At 46.2% G+C, this 17,443-nt stretch overlaps 1 protein-coding gene across 1 annotated transcript in view; it reads left to right on the top strand.

The window, feature by feature from the left end:
- The first annotated feature begins 1,484 nt into the window (after positions 1-1,484).
- EXOC4 (exocyst complex component 4) overlaps positions 1,485-17,443 on the top strand; it is a 2,700,837-nt gene continuing 2,684,878 nt past the window's right edge. The window contains exon 1 of the mRNA XM_069629625.1: positions 1,485-1,612. Coding sequence (XP_069485726.1) covers positions 1,536-1,612 — 77 coding nt within the window. The 5' untranslated portion in view covers positions 1,485-1,535. The remainder of the gene's footprint in view (positions 1,613-17,443) is intronic.

The raw sequence follows: 17,443 nt of genomic DNA, 5'->3' as shown, positions 1-17,443 counted from the left end.
CATTCAGCAGCATCGCCCTCTTCCTGATGGGGGCATATCGCGTGCCGCCCACCGCTTCCAAGTAGGTGGAAAAAAGGGGTTCCCATTGCATCCACGGAATCGCCGGTGTCCCTGGCAAGGGGAGAAACGCAGGGGGTGGCGTGGCGCCTTGCATGGTGGGTCCGTGGGACTTCAGGTATCCTCGTCGCCAGTTATGTTGTGGCCTGAATGGATGACAGGATGCTGTAGGATTTCTAACAGTCTTTATTGACTGACAACAAGTGAAAAGGTCCTAAGGCGGACTGGTGGCGCAGGGCGCTTACTCACTGTTCAATGCGACCAGGTCCTGTACTTCCCCAGTTGCTTCACTGTGGAAGGGTTGTGCTCACCGGTGGCACGCTGTAAACTCCTAGGGCCCCCATGAAGCCTCCAGTGGCTGTGGTGTTATGCCCTAGGAGCTGTGGTGAGAGTTCTTGACTTCACTCTCCTTTTTATGTAGACAGGAGTAGCGCTCCTGTACGACCGCTTCAGCTGGCCGAGGGCCAACTCTGAAGCGGGAACGTTTTCCCGCGGAGCGTGGGCTCACGAGATCCCGTCTCACGAGATCTCGCGAGAACACGCTCCCGCGATGTCCCCACAGTTGGCTGTGGCCAAAGCATGAGTAATCTCTGTCCTGCAAACTTGACTCGAAAAACGATACCCGAACTTCCTCTGCCCACTCTGACATACGTTGAAATTCGTATTCACAGCCTAACCAAAGGACTAATCTGCCCATAAATTCCACCGTGAGACGCCAACTCTCCTTTTTCTCTGCCTGACAAAAAAGCAAATATTCTGCTGTAAGCACTCCACAGGTTATATCATTATTTTGTAGACGCAAGATGATATTATTATTTATACTTTTTATATCGCGCTTTATGCCGTATTCCCCGAGCGTCTAAGCGCTTTAACAGTAGGTGCTATTTTTATTCAACATAAACACAATGGGTAAACATATAAATACACTGTGCTCATTGCTATTGGTCCGAATCAAGCAAGAATTCCCAGTGGTAGTCATGTTCCCTAACATTTCGTTTCGTTCGTCGGGAGTGTAGTGGCCGGGAGGCTGGCAACATATTCACCAGACCACTGACAGCACATTGGATTGTCACTAGAAATACACGTGGTACTAATAAAGTTGTTGTTGAATAGCAAATCATACGCTGTCTGGTAGTATTAACACCCTCGCAGTGTCCTTCAAGTTACTCTGAATGGACTGGGGGGTTATTTGTACCTAATGTTTGATTTATTGATTTGTTAATTTGTTCAATAAAAACGTGAATATAAAAAAGCCACTCTGTGAAATAAAAACTACAATTCCCGGAAAAGCATGGTGTTCGCTTCTGCAAGCAAGCTTGAACCAGGAAGCTATGTTTATCACCGCGGCAATGGAGGGTACATCCCGCCTTTTAGCCCCCTTCTCTTTCTCGATTGGTTAAGAGCGGTATCCATGCACAGACTGCATGAGAAAGCAGGCTAGTGTGTTGCAGTGTTTTGAGTGGAGCTGTCTCTCAAACATGGCGGAAACTGGAAGATACAAGAGTTCAATGGGGAAAAGCAAGGACCCTTCGGGGCTTCTGATCTCTGTCATCAGGTGAGGTGTGATAGACGTAATTGCATATTTGTGCCGTAGAGATTTATTTACGACACTGGTCTCTGGCGGAGGAAATGGGAGCGGGAGAACAGGGAATAGGAGAAGCTTCAGTGATGCCTGCAGAGCTGCATCCTCCTGTGGAGGCTGACATTAAGTGACCATTAAATGCAGGGGAGAAGCTGAGTTTTGGGGGTATGAAATGTTCCACCCCTCCAATGTTAACCAAGTGTTCGGATAGTACAGTCCCGTCGGAAGTTGGTTCCAGTGCTGTTATAAATAGGCTTCCTGTCTGGTTATCAAGCACGTTTCCAGTCCTGGGAGCTGTGATTTACAGTCCTATTGTCAGAAAAGGGCTACGCAGCAGAAATAAATGAATCGAAAAGGGCCCATGAGCAAGTTAATCTTGGGTGACTCTCATATTCAAAATATAAACTCCACTAGAAAAGTGCTAATGTTTGGTTTGTCAACTGTGATGTATCCCATGCATGTTCAAGCCAATTTCCTAATGCACATCGTGGTAGTGCTTTGGTTAATTTGTGAAAGAATGGGTACGTTGAATATTTAAAAAAAATAAAAAATAAACGTACAAAGCAGCCTACTTGTTTTACAAGTAAGGCTGAAGTTGTATTAACTTGATGCAGAACACGTTGCTTACCTGTTCCAAATAACGGAAAAAAGCAAGCAACCTGAATTGATAATCTAACCAACCCACATCACATTATACTGTTATCTCACGTTGTGCAAATGTAAGGTGTTTCTCCCCCCGTATTTTTTTTGGTTTTCTCTGCTATAGAATGAGTGAACCTGCAACCTGTAGGAAATCTGAGCATAGGAGTACAACACCTTACTGCACACATGAGCAAATAATGAAAACCCAGGGGGATGATGGATGGACCCTCACAAGAGCCTGGATTTGGTCAGTCCAGATGACTGACAATTATACCAGTGCCCATGGTTAAATAAACAGACAGCCTTGCTTCTTATAACAAGCGTGAAATGCTTTTTTTTTTTTTTTTTTTTTTTAAATATTTTTTATTTTCAAAATAAAACAATACAAACCAAACTTGCAGCATTATACAATACAACCGTAAACATCAGTTAATCCCATGTTACTGCACTTCAAACCCCCCCCCCCAAGAGCTTATCAACCTTACAGTTCTGTGTACACTTGGTGTGGCCGGGCGTCGCCTCCCTCAGAAGCAGCAGGGTCCATTTCCGTGCCAAACAGTCCCGTAATTAACATCCTCCAAGCTGCTAGGTTGCCCACATCTTCTTCCCCGCAATTGCTACACGCTTCCTGCCATACCACTGTTTCAGCCTCCGCCCACTTCTGCAGGTCCCGCCACCATATCTCTATTCTTGGCCCATGGCGTTGCTTCCAACTCATGGCTATCCTCCTCTTAGCAAGTACATACGCCAGGTCTCTCAGTTTCCCGAGATGTTTGGTGTTCCGTGGTCTGGGGAACCCTCCCAGGAGGCAGGCCCAGGCCGTGTCAATGCGTAGCAGGACCCCCTTATCTGCTAATTTCTGTGCCACTTCCCCCCAAAAGCCTTCAATCACTGGGCAGGACCAGAGCATATGTGTCATGTCTGCGTCTTCTTCATCGCATTTCGGGCATGCTTGTCTACCTGCGTTCGCAAACTTGGCTATTTTCTTCGGGGTCATATATGCTCTATGCGTAATGTATAGCTGTATTTGCTGCAATCTAGCATTCCTGGACACTTTCTTATGGTATCCCATGGCCCGTTCCCACATCCCATCAGTCAACTGCGCCCCCACTTCCGCTTCCCAGTCCAGCCTCAAATCCATCAAGTCCTTCCCCACCCGGGTCATCACCACCTCATATAATCTAGAGATCTCATGTCCGCCCTCTGATATATCATATATCGTTCCGATCAGTGCGTCCGGATCTTCCGCCAGCACCGTCTACGGCCAAGTCTTACGGATGATATGTACCAACCTTAGGTACGTAACATATTGGCCCCCGTGCAGCCCTGTTTCTTCTCCCAGGTCTTCGAATTCCCTAATGGCCCCATCCTGCCATATGTCTCCCAATGTGGCCAGCCCAACCGATTCCCAGTATGTCCTGATAATTTTCCTAAGCTGGCTGTCCCCCATAGTTAAGGCGACCAGTGGCACCTGTGGGGAACACGGGCACGGGCTCTCAATCAACTGGCACGCTCTGCGCCAAATTCTCCACCCCAGCAGCAACATACTTGGGCGTCCATGCAAGTCCGATCTAGGGACCCAGATGATCTCTTTTAGGTAAAACGGGGCGCAGTCCCGCCCAACCAGCCTAGACTCAGGAGTTTCCTCATCAGAGAGCCATTTAGTCACGTATTGCAACTGGCTGGCCACATAATAGGCCTCAAAGTTCGGCAGCTTGATGCCTCCCCTATCGTGGACAAGCGTGAAATACTTTCTGTCTATATAATTTCAATCTGTCAACCCATTCCTTGGTACACGTGAACCGTATAACATACAGTCCGGGCCGGCCTTAAGGGAAGCAGCGCCCTGGGCAAAATAGCTCCCCCCTCACCCACCGCGTGTCCCTGGTTAACGGGGGGCGGGGCAGAAGTGTTGGGGCCAGAATGGGCAACTTTTTTTTGTTTTAACTGAGGTCAAATAGGGCGCATTAGCACCCCATTGTCATTGAATGAGCCTGTCGCTGCGGATGCATTCAATGACAATGAGGCTCCTGCCACTACGCCAGCTTGGGGGACCCCTTGAAAGACTCCCCTGAGCTGGCATGGTGGGGGGCTAATGGCGCCTCTTTTATAAAAAGTGCCCGTGGCGGAGGGGCGCATTTAAATGCACCCGCTGCCGCGGGCACATTTTACAGTAAAAGGCCGCCTTCCAGCGCCTTCTCCCACAACTCTAACTCGGGGGAGCCCTTGAAAGACTCCCCTGTGCTGGCGTGTCAGGGGCTAATGGTGCCCTGGGGGAGCGTGGCGCCCCAGGCGGTCACCCGGCTTGCCCTCCCCCTAAGGCCGGCTCTGCATACAGTGCTCCTAGCAGAGGGGGCTTTCTACTAGTACATAAGAGACTCACTAAATAACCTTATCTATCAGCGGGATCACCTGAGAACGTGCACAGTCACACTGAGTAAATATATAATCCTCTTGAAACCCCCAGCCTCCCCTCACTACAGGTAGCTGCAGACTACCACCGAGACACGCAACACTTGTACAACATTGCACCACTCACCCAGTCAGACTACCGGGCCGTAATACGCCTCAGCAATGCCGAGCTTCGGGCTGCTTAACTCCTTGCCCCTTACCAGTGAGGATATACCCGTGAGAAACGGATAGTGTCCAAACATACAATATGGGCCAAACAGGCCTCCAGAAGATAAGAGGGGCTGTTCCTTTGGGTCTTACCCACCGTGTCTCCAGAGTCGGCCAAAAAACCCACCTCGGCACTGCCCTAGGCGATACTCGAGCCCCCATACTTCTGCCGAGTTTCTATTAGAAGTACAGCGTCCCCTCACTACAGGTAGCTGCCGACTATAACCTTCCACCCAGTTCTTCAACTGCCCGCGTGTCAGCCGTCTGCCAGCACACGCAGGGCACTGGGTCTCTTTCCCCGTCCTACCTGACTGATACTACTTAGCGTGTGAATCTCTCTCTCTCACTCTCTCACTCTCTCACTCTCTCTCACTCTCTCACTCTCTCACTCTCTCACTCTCTCACTCTCTCACTCTCTCACTCTCTCACTCTCTCACTCTCTCACTCTCTCACTCTCTCACTCTCTCACTCTCTCACTCTCTCACTCTCTCACTCTCTCTCTCATATATATATATGAGCAGTGACTGACAGGAGGAAGCCCGGCCACAGGGTGCTTCAGCTCACAACCTCCGCCTCACTCTCTCGGCCCCGCGTGGGGGAGAGAGAAATGCTTGCTACGACAGGTGGACAGCGTACCGGTGGAGGCCGTTCCTAATACACCGGAGGGCCTGGATGCCCTCTGTGTCGTAACAGAGCTCCCTTCTTAGCTTGTCTCTCCCACGGCTCGCTCTCTCAGCCGACACCCTCGGCTCTTATCTCCCCCGGGAACTCTTCACTGGTCTTTGCCAGCAGGGGGGCTCGCGCCCGGCCTGAGGTGAAATCGCCTCACAGACAGGCCCGCTCCCCCTGCTGGTGGAGCCTACCATTAATGTTCTCATAATCTTTGTGCGCCAAAACCACGTGCAGTGGAAACGGACAAAGCGAGGAGAAAGTAAACACACATCCCCACCAACAAAGTGACACATAGCCCAGGTAAACCAAAACCCACAGGAAATGCGGGTTTACACTAGTGTCACAAATGAATAGGGCATCAAGCTCTCCGTGTTTTCTTGAATTCTGTCACTTGCAGCTCTGCGTTTATAACCGAAAAGTAAAACTACAAGTACCAGAATGCATATAAACACTCAGCAGAGGATTCTCCACTCACACTCGACATGAAGAACAGTTAGATTTCTGCTTTAGATTTCTAGGCGATCTGGAGCAATTGTTGGGTTTAGCACCTTATTAATCAAATGAAATAACACCATCAGTTTAACTGTGCTCTATACGTTTTCTATCCATACAAGTTTTCTGTAGTGACATTTGAGCAGTCCACCCAGTCCGATTTTGTGTTTTCTTTGCACACTATAGTGCTGGACATATAGTGGAAAAAGTATACCGTACAGGGACAGCCATGCAAAGAAACAAACAAGGTTGGAACATGATGTGTCTTCAAGACCTGTCTAGTGATCTTAATAAGTTTGTGTTATTTGCTGTGTGGCTGTATGGAATCATATGATGTATGTGTAACCTGGTGTTCTGCGAGTTCCTGGAAGGACGGTTGGTACACTTGGAGAGAGACGGAGGAACCTGAAGGATACTTAGATACCTACTTTCATTCTATACCTGTAACCAAGAGATAATAAATAAGCATTCGTTTAGTGTTAATCTTGGTCTGAAGTGGTTCCTGATTCATCTATGACTTACCTTATGACTGAGGATACTTTAACCACCAGAATAAGTAGTGGTGGGGAAAGTGACTACAAGTCTGAGAATGCATACTGCTTTAGACTGAACAGCCAGTGCTGGATGGAGGTGCCAGACATGTTTTGGGCCTGTTAGCAATACTTTCTGCTTTGTTGGAATGCAGCCCCTTCTCTGTGTGTCTCCTAGCTCTCAACTTATTGAGACTCCAAGGCAGGTGATATGCATTCTTTTTGGTGGGTGAGGGCACACTGAATGGAGGAGCATGGCGCTTGCCCCGAGTGTTGAGTGATGTCCGAGCGGGTGATGCTCCCAAAACACAATTGAGTTGAGAGGTATGATGCGTATTTCATGCTGTCCTAATCTCGCGCATTATATACTGTTACATGCTTTAAATGTGCTACTTGTAGATCAGCATTTATATCGGGGAGAATTCAACTTTGCTGTTGTATAGAGGAGCAATATGGCACGAGCTCACAATTTCAAAGAACAAGACTGGCAGAAAATCTATTATCTTACATTAAACAGTACTGGAGCTCCGCTTCTGCATGGTTTTCAGAAATGAGTGTTAATGAAGTTAGCTTACATATCTGCCCATTTGTTTGTCAACATTACTTGCCTTCAAAATGATCTTACTTTTCATCTAAACTACTATTACCAAATTTCTACTAGACCAGCAGGGCGAGTTTCTCACTTTACATACCAGACCTAAGAGAAATGTACTTGCACCAAGGTGACTGTTGTCAAAATATTTATCAGCGCTTTTTGTAAAATGGTGCATGTCGCCATAAGCACACTTCATATTTGGTGCAATGATGTCAAGCATCCACAGTGAAATTTGTATTTGCCATTTACTGCAAAGTGTTTTTGCAGTAAATGGTAAAATACGTTTCTAACATCCCATACTCGCCAGCAAGGTTGAGTATCATGCAAATGTTACTCGCCCTTCGTAAAAACGACTTGCCAGTGCTAGTGGCGAGTAGCTAGTAGATTTTGCAAATCCTACCAAGGTAGAGCAGATGTTACGATCCGGCAATAAGAAAAGTGAAATTCTGCCTTGGGAAAATTAAGAGACAAATCCCAGAAATATATTTAGCTGATTAAAAAGGTGGGAAAAAGAAATATAGGTATTGGCTAAAAAGATAGTGACTGTGTAGTAAGAATGCAAAGTGGCAGAAAATGCTGACAATATTAACCAAGGCTGACACTAAATGTATGTGGCAAGCTTTTAAAGACATTAGGGGAAACCAATTGGGATGGATAGTCAATCCCGTTGACAAATGTACGTGGGTGGACCACATTCAAAAAGTCTATGGAAGTTGTGATCCTCGTAGCCATGTATTCCACGGGGAGAGAAATGAGCCCTTTAATATGAGGCTGGTGGATAAGCAAACAGTTAGTAGTGGCGCTGGAAATTGGTAAAGACCATGGTTGTTGTTGCTAGTCGAAAGACGTCCAGGACACCATGTTTGTATTGAACACCTTGAATTTTATTTGTGGTTGAAAGTAACCATAGTCCTGGCACAGAATGTGCGCTAGGTGCATGAGTGAAAAGCCAACACGTGTTTCGACCTAAGTCTTTGTCAAGGCTGTGCATGAGTGGTGATTAGTGTGTGCATTTGTGACAGGAATAGTGCATTTTAGCGCAACATTTTTGGGTCATAAATCCGTCAATAGTATGTGCATTCGTTAGTTGTGGGATGTGAAGAGCCGTTGTAGTGACGAATATATACATTCATAGCACAGGGCAATAAAAAAACATATCTATATTTAGTCATATACATTGGTTCAAGTGACATACCAAGGAGGAAAAAAAGGGGGGTGGGGTTTGAGAGATGAGTGCCTGGGGCTAACTAAGATTGACCAAGTATCACTGCAAACTGTGTACAAGTTCTTACCAGGTTTTCTTTTTTCCTCTCTCTCTCACTCACTCATATATAATCAGTTATGGCCTGTGACAGGGAAGAAGAGTATTGGAGTGAGTACAGCGACCAGGAGCATGAGCTGCACATGAGGAGGAGATAGACCTCTCCCACAGTTTCGGGAGACTCCCTGGTGAGAGCAGTAGCCCAGGGAGTGCAACCAATTCAGGACACACTGCAGGTCCTGGAGAACATATTGGTCACCAGAGCGGGCTTGCAAGATGACCCAGGCGAGGGGACCTCCACTATTAAGCCTCTGGGTAACACCTCTAGGGGGAGTAAGGTCACCCGGAAGAGAAAACACTCTTCTAGTCTCCCCCCACCCCTGGGCTCAGATAAGGGGAAGAGCGAAAAGCCCCAGGAGGCAGCTGATGCCTTTAACAGGCTTAAGGACGACTTCCTAGTGAAATCAGCAGTGCCTAGCCTCGTACCCTCTACCCCATGGGCGAAAAACATACGGGAAGCTCTTTCATCCTCTGAGGAGTACGAACAGGAAAAGGAACAAGAGGATGACGACAGAAGTCTGCGTAAAGGGAGCATAAAAGCGCAGGACAAGATAATCTGTGACAATAAAGCCAGCATAGTGGAGGCTACCCCTGAGTAGTAGGACATATCTGATCTGTTTGAGCCTGATGCTATTAGGCACCCTAGGTCCACGCAGTGGACCCCATCTCCAAGAGTAGCTCCATACATGTCTCAAAAAAATTCTAAAACCATTAGAGAAGGAAACCAGGTTTTGTCTCAGAGCAGAGTGCCCCAGACCGGAGCTTACAGGTAAGGTGATTGATACCCCAGAGCTGGACCCTAAAATGCTGACCTGTGTCACTAAGGCAGGAAAGGACGCCAGGAAAGGTATGGACCACGTCTGGAGGGCGTGTCAGGACAAAATCCTGGACCTCACAGGGCCCATCGCAAAGATCATGGACCTGGCAGAAAGGTCCAAGGACATGGGTGAGCCAGTAGATCCGTTCAATTTAGCTTGCTGGGCCCAGCGAGTCATGTGCTTGCTTGGGAACGTGAACAGCGCAATCTCGGCCAAGAGAAGGAGATCAATGCTGTTGAACATAGACAATAAACTCTGAGACCTGGCCTACTACGAAGCTGGTGAAGGAGCTCAAGGTCTGCTCTTTGGAGACACGTTCGTAAAGGAAATGAACAAGTTTGTGCGCCCTTATACAGCACTTGAAAAAGCACAGGCTTCTATAAGGTTTTCCCTGGACAGGTTTTTGCAGGGGCTGGGCGATATAGAGGCCGCTCGACTGGCCGTACAATTCAAACAGGAGGCCCCAAGGCCAGAGAGCCCAATACTGGGAATCATGTCAGCAAGACGCCTTCTTCCTGACTAGAAGTAGAGGATTCGGGGCCGCGGAGGCAGAGGTTACTTCAGACACCAGAACAACACCACAGGTGAGAGAGCGCACAGCGTTGTACCACCCCAGTAGGAGGGAGAATCTTGATTTTCATGCACAATTGATGTGAGCTATCCGCAGACACGTGGGTGTTACAAACGGCGCAGGGTTTCCATCTAGACTTCTTACAGAATCCAGTACAGCAAATTCCCCTGCCATGCATGCACAGCTCGTAAGAGGAGACTGTTATTGGACACAGAAATTCAAGCGCTAGCACGCAAGCAGGCCATGGAGAAAGCGCAGCCACACACAGCGGGATTCTTGAGAAACATGTTTCTGGTCCAACGCAAGGGCAGGATACAACCAGTTATCAATTTAAAAGAGCTAAACAGCTGGTTAGTATACAGACATTTCAAGATGGAGGGAATCATCTGCTAGCAGATCTTCTCAGAAATAACGATTGGCTAATACGTCGAGATTTAAAGGACGCATATCTGACGGTGCCCATAGCACCTCAGTACCGTCGCTTCTTACGGTTCGTGTGGAAGGAAGAGATATGGCAATTCAAGACCCTACCATTCGGCCAAGCCTCGGCACCATGGGCCTTCACCAAGCTTTTGAGGCCCCTCGCGACCGCTGTGCGAGATCAGGGAATTCGGATGATCATCTATTTGGACGATACCCTGTTTATGGCAGAAGACAGGGAGATGCTGCAGAAGCAAGTGCAATGGACGACATCCTTGATCTCAGGGCTAGAATTTCTGATCAGCACAGAGAAATCGGCACTGACGCCATGCAGAAGGATAGAATTTATAGGCTTTACAATAGATAAGAGGAAGGCCACGCTTTAGTTCCCGGCCGCCCAAGATAAGATCCATAAAGAGGGATCTGAGGACAGCTCTGAAGAGACTGGATATATCGCTTCGGAATCTAGCCAGGAGACATGATAGTTGGACTCCTTGCAGCCTCTAACCAGGGAATTTGTCCCAGACCATTACATTCTTGAGCCCTTCAGAGGCTCAAGATCAAATACTTGCAGAGGGGGTGACGATACCATCACCAAGTACTTCTGGACAAAGACAGCAAGACAGAGCCTCGCTGGAGGCTCCACAACATGGAAGCATGGAATGGCTGAGCCATATTCGGAGACCTGCACGAGCTCATTATAGAATCAGATGCCAGCAAATCAGACTGTGGAGCCAGATGCGGTCACACAGAGACAGGGAAAAAATTGTCTCAAAAGGAGCTGGCATTGCACATCAATTGTCTGGAGGGACCAGGCGCAATGCTGCACTCTTTTGCGGATGGACAATATATCGGCAGTGAGATATATCAACAAGCTGGGAGGCACGAAGTCCAAGATGCTAGCGGAGCTAGCCAAGGATTTCTGGCACTCCTGCCTAGAGAGGGAGATATCGGTAAAGGCGGAATCTCTTCCAGGAGTGAGGAATACAGTAGCAAACTGGAACTCCCGGCATTTATAAGACTCCAGCGACTGGAGACTACACAAGTCAGTCTTCGATAAGTTATAGCAGAGGTGGGGTCCTTTGCATACAGATCTCTTTGCCCCGAGACTAAATACCCACCTTCCCGAGATATAGACTGGATCCCGGAGCAGTGGGGACAGATGCGTTCCTGCACAGCTGGAAAGGTCACATATGTTATGCCTCCCCCCCCATCCCCCCCTTCTCGATGCTGGCGAGGGCACTAGCGAAGATACGCAGAGACAAGACGGAACTGGTCATTGTGACACCGGAATGGAAATCGCAAGCTTGGTTTCCAGTTCTGATGGAACTTTCCACCGATTTCCCCCACAGAGCGGATCTCCTTTCTGATCCAGCAGGGGCTCCTCACCCCCTGATTCAAGCCCAAACGCTGACCCGCTTGACCTGTAGAATTTCAGGCATAGATGTTGCTTGCTAGGACTTTCAGAGGAAGTGCCAGAACTCATCAAAGTATCATGGGCTCCGTCCACAATTCGGAGCTATAATTCCGCTTGGCAGGCCTGGGAGCTATGGTGCAGAGGGGAGGAGTATTTCTCCCATTTCAGCTCCTACAATTAATGTCATACATTTTCTAGCGCCCCTAACTACTAGAGGGAAAGCTTAAGGACGGTGGGGGTGTACAGATCGGCCATCTCAGCCGGACACGAGCTAGTTGACGGAGTCCCTGTAGGAGAGCACTCTGCAGTAGCAAGGCTCCTTGAAGGAGCTCAGGTGAGCAAGCCCCCGCTACCTAGGTACTCGTTCCTTTGGGATGTTAACAAGATCCTGCAGTTGTTTGAGTAATGGCCAAGAAACAACCTTTTGGCAGGGAGACCAGACAGCTGTCTGGGAAGTTAGCTACATTACTATGCTTAGTATAATGTAGAAGAGTGTCTGATGTTAAAGCCCTTGAGAGTGACAGAAAAATCTTTCATCCAGAGGGCGTAGCGTTTAATATCGCGCAGCGTACTAAGACCAACTCTAAAGTTACTACCCTTATTTCCCTGATAACAAACTCTGTGTAGCTCCGTGCCTAAAGTGCTATGAGGCAGTGACAGCAGCGATAAGGCCGCAAGATGTGACTCAGCTATTAATAGCGCGCAGAAAGCCATATAAGGCAGTGGCACCAGCCACTATAGCGAGATGGGTGAAAGAGGCGATGGAGATAGCGGGAATAGACATTTCTGTCTTTGGAGCCCACTCGGCCAGAGGAGCTATGGTTTCTGGAGCTTTTGCAGCAGGAGTTCTGCTGCAGGAGATCATGAAGGCAGCAGACTGGTCCAGTGACTCAGTTTTCAGAACTTTCTATTTCAAGCCAGATCTAACTTTGCCTCAGCAGTGGTGCAAAGCTTTGAAGAAGCATAATGCTTGCTTCGGGTCTTGTCATAGAATATAGATTGCCCAAGTGCACATCGCAGGAAGTACTTTATTTTATTTATAGAGCGCACCAGGCCCAGGGGCATCTGGGCGCATCCCTTAGTTACAACATGAGGCAGACAAAGCATTTATAATTTACAAAGTTACAGATATATACAAGGCAGTTACACAGTGAACCTCATAGCTAAGCCTATATACAAAAGGTGAGGCAGGTTGTTAGTGCCTGGGGGGAGGTAGGCCATAGGAAGGGGGGTCTTGGGCAGACAGCCACGCTTTAGCCAAGTGTTTGAATTTGAGGAAGGAGGCCTCTGCTCTTAGCACATTGGGGAGCGTGTTCCATAGTTTAGCTGCCATTACTGGGAAGCTAGTTCCGCCTGCTCTTTTGAAGGTTGAAGCGTGGTATAACGAGGCAGTTGGTCTGAGCCGTTCTGCGGGGTCTGTTGGAGTTGTCTTGAGTCTATTAAAGACACAAGGGTGAGCATTAACCCTCCCACTGGGAATTCTGCTGGTTGAACAAGTTTACTGTATATATCATGTATTAATATGGTTTGGAGCGAATTCCCCTCCCTAACAATCTCGGTCTCTCTTTTCACTAGGGGAAGAGCAAAAGAGTTCTCCAATGATTATCTAGCAGATAGACAGAGAGAGTACGAGACGGCACAGAATAGCGAAGTCACGGCAAGTTTCTAACACTGTTACTTAGACTGTTGCAGGAGTTCAAGCAGCTTCAGAAAAAAATCATAGGAGCTGTAATTGGCTGACTCCCCTTGTTTCATCATGTCTGTGGTTTTTTTTTTTTTTTTTTTTTTTGTTAAAGTTTGGTTTTTATGCCAGTTGGGCACTTTCAACTGTAAAAAAAGATTAAACATTTAAAAAGCTGTTGTTAAGCAGTAATAAAGGAGAATAAGCATAATGCTCGCCTCCATGTCTCTAATAGAATCAAGACTTCCTGCGCTGTGCGCTTGGGCAATCTTCATTGTTGCTTTGTATTGCAGCATTGAATTTTTTTAAGACGTTGTAGTATATGATGTGATGCTATGATTAATGTATTTTATGTTTTAATGTGTAAATGGCGCAGGTTGAGACATACTAAATGAATATTTTGTGGATGCTGAATAATTGGCTGAGAGATTGGTACATACTACTTCTGTTGGCAAGAAATGCCATTCTTTTATGATGGAAAAATAAGAACGGCACAGTGATTGCCTTCTGGGAAAGGGTGTTTACACAGCTATACATTATAGAAAGAGCTGCTTTAAAAGCAAAATTTGCTCCCAAGATAGCTGCTTCTTTAGATCACTCTGTTTCTTGGTGGCAAGCAGGGGCATCTAAAGACCTTCACTGTTGGTGGTGACGCCCAGAGAAGGATCCTATCGACATATCTAGATGAGTGGAAATGGGACCTCTGGTCGTTGCTGGTTTTGGCGAGGCCATTTGCTGCTGCGACCGACCAATGTTGGCATTAGCACAGGCACTATACGCCTGTGGTAAGCGGTGAGAGAGGCATTGATTAAGCCTTCTTCTACAGTCACCGGAGTAGTGCTGAGAGTGTTCACCTAGGTGATTGGCAGATTTTCACAGTGTTTGTCAGTGCAACAGAGTATTACCTTCATCTGGAAAACGGGTGGTGTTTGTTGCTTATTCATCTCTGCTGAAGATTTCCCTGCTCAATGCCATCCTAAATTACCTGCTGATAAGAGGACTTTGCCTGGATCACATAATTCGACTACATTTGGTGATTTAGTTGCTTGTGACAGAGATGACTGAAAGATGCCCCAGGAAGGTACTTTTATTCCCCATGTATGAGGACACAGGAAGAAGTGGAGCGTGCCCAGCCTCAGGAGCAGATGAAACCCCTTCAAGACGTGCTGGACGTGTAATGACTTCAGTCTATGGGATATATTTAAATTTGTTGGTTTTACTATGAGAAATGTTCCATGATCTAACCCCTCCCAATATCAATCTGTTATAAAGGTGACACTGTAGGAGGTAAGCCAGCTTTATTCCAGGGTTACAATCATGCGTAGTGGGTAAACGAGCCCCAGTTTCTCTGTCCTCCTCCCTTCTCTAAGCTTTCCTTTCAAATGACTTCTTCTAACATTCTCTCAAGCCAAGCTTCTCAATTAGAACCTGGAATGCAGGTCAACAATATACGTATTTAGATTCTCCAAGGGATAGCTGTATTGCAGCCATGGATATGTAGAACTCTTGACAAAACGCATAACACACACCTATATACAGGTGCTAAATAATGCAATCCCACCCCAAAAGTACCAGACTGTTGCGAATCTTTTATTTTTTTTCATAATCAAATTTAAAAAATCTCTGTCTGCAGACTGCTTTCCGAAGCTCTACGTACAAAAGACCAGGTCACGTTTACTGACGCGCAGTATATGGCGCTTCAGGAAATAGCTTGTAAAGGTGAGTAGGTGAAGTGGGGTTGAGTGGGTAGAAGAAGGGAGCAACGGAGCTGCTCAGCAGGAGAGTGTGAGGGCAGGGTCCCCCTAAAATGTGCAAAGGGAAGTAGTGAAAGGGCAATCTTGCGCAGGCCGCCTTTACCAGTCCGGACACATGGATCCACATTAAAGGTGGTACCTTAGAAAGCTGGGGATGTCACCCACATATTGGCGAAGATTTATCGCTAGCATTGTATTTCAAAAAGACAAAATTATTAGTGAAATCAGTTTTCAATATATAATTTGCTTAATTTTCTCTGACAATTGACAAGTGTTGGCATCAGGAAAACACTGGATCCACATACAACCTTTATTCTAGAGCTGATTCAACTTTAAATGTTGGCTATTATTCTTTAATTTAAACATAGATGCTAGAATACTAGGTAGTGTACATTTGACTACTTTGTCTATAGGTTTGTGTTTAGGATAGAAGCTTTTATTTTGGAGAGCATATCTAGATTCCTTTAGATCATGCAGGCATTTGAGATGGAAAAGGAAAAAGCACTTTATTTTAATGGCTTTTGGAGTAAGGCAGAATCCTTTCTTTTCTGCACAGAGTTATTTAAAATCGACATTATTTTCTTGGGAAAGAAGGGGGAGAAACTAACCTCCTTCTTATAGAAAACTCTGTTCAGGATTTCTCTTTTGTGAGAACTATGGTTTCCACACGTCAATAAGTCTGTCAGTCCTTGAAAATCTCAGTCATGTTGTTCCCCAAACCCAGATATAAATTGCCCCAGTGAAACACCAGGGACTTAATTAATACTTCAGTACTGTCAGGAAATATGTCCTGCATAATTATACACTCTAGAGCATTCTGTTTTACATATTCTTATGCAAAGTCCTATTTGTAGGCTCCATTTCCATTTGGTGACCTAGCTTGTAAACATGGATATCTGGGGTTTAACTAATTCTTGGCACATGTATCTAAATGCTCCAGGTGATTTTGTCCGTTGTCTGTCTTATGCTCTCGCATCACGCTGGGGTCATCCGGTTCTATCTTGGGAAAAGGGTCTGTGTTTGGCTCCCTCTGGAAAAGGCCTTCTTAAGGAGGATTTCCATCATCTACATCTAGGTGGAACCCCTATCGGCACTTCTCCTGAAGTTTTCCCAGGTGCTCCCATCATCTTCCAATGTGTCTGACCTTAAATACTTGATTAAAACTACTGGTGCACCATGATTTAACATAACTATGTCTGATTGCTCTGTGATAGGTTCCCTTCACACAATGACACTCCCGGTAGTCCTACACTTTACTTTGATTGTCCCAGTTTATTTTGCCATGCCATAAGGGTAGGTATTTCAATCTTCCCCTTAGGAGTTATGATCAAATTGGACTGAAATGTAACTTTCATTTATAATTCCTAAATGGACCTGTGCCATTGTTGATGCCTATATATTCAGATTGTAATACAATTCGTAGAAACGCTTGCAGCTACACAAACCTGTAGGATAAAATATTGAAATATGTATATTTATTAATCACATTCATAATATGTATTGTTTATAGGCATGTGAAATACTGCTTTGCTGAACCCAAATCTATTTTTGAATCCAGCAAAAGATTTAAACGTTAGAACCAATAATGGGTTTTCACTTTATGGAGGCTTTTGATGATGCAGTCAATGATAGTTTATTTTTCTCCTAATGTTAAGGATTAAGGTTTTGTTTTGAAGCAGCATTTTACCAGATAACCAGGCATCTGAACTCTGACATGGTACCCTTGTAAAACCTGCCATGAACATTCAGAATGTAATAGGGTTTATTTTGTTTGAATTTATTTTTAGCTCGGAGCCTTTGTAATGACTACCAAAAGCTGTGTCTGTTCATCTCTGCTAATCGATTAGTTACTGATCAATTGTGTGTCTTTTTCACAGAAAGCTGTCCTCTGCACCTCCTTATCTTCAGTCTCCTCTCATCTCTGCCTCGGTCTCCTGATCTCCTCACACTATCTCTCTCTCTTTGCTCTATTGATCTCCTATTACCTTCCTTCCTCCTACTCTCCACCGTTGTCTTACATTGTCTCTCCACTACATCTGTTCTTTCATCACCCTCCTTTCTTTCTGTCTTTCTCTTTCCTACACCATTTCTGCACACTATCTAACCCCCTCCTACTCTTACGCTCACTCTTCACCAGACACTCTAACACACTTGCTCACTATTATGATATAAAACTTGGTACCACTTCCTCTCACACAATACCTTACCTGTCTCCCAATGCTTCCATGGTCTCTACTACGCTGCTTTCCCCTGTTGGCTCTCCATCACCTGG

This window comes from Ambystoma mexicanum, chromosome 12, assembly GCF_040938575.1.
Source record: "Ambystoma mexicanum isolate Mex_15411 chromosome 12, UKY_AmexF1_1, whole genome shotgun sequence".
Lineage (NCBI taxonomy): Eukaryota > Metazoa > Chordata > Amphibia > Caudata > Ambystomatidae > Ambystoma > Ambystoma mexicanum.
Note: the sequence above shows the minus strand (reverse complement) of the source record. Positions and strands in the feature narration are given on the sequence as shown.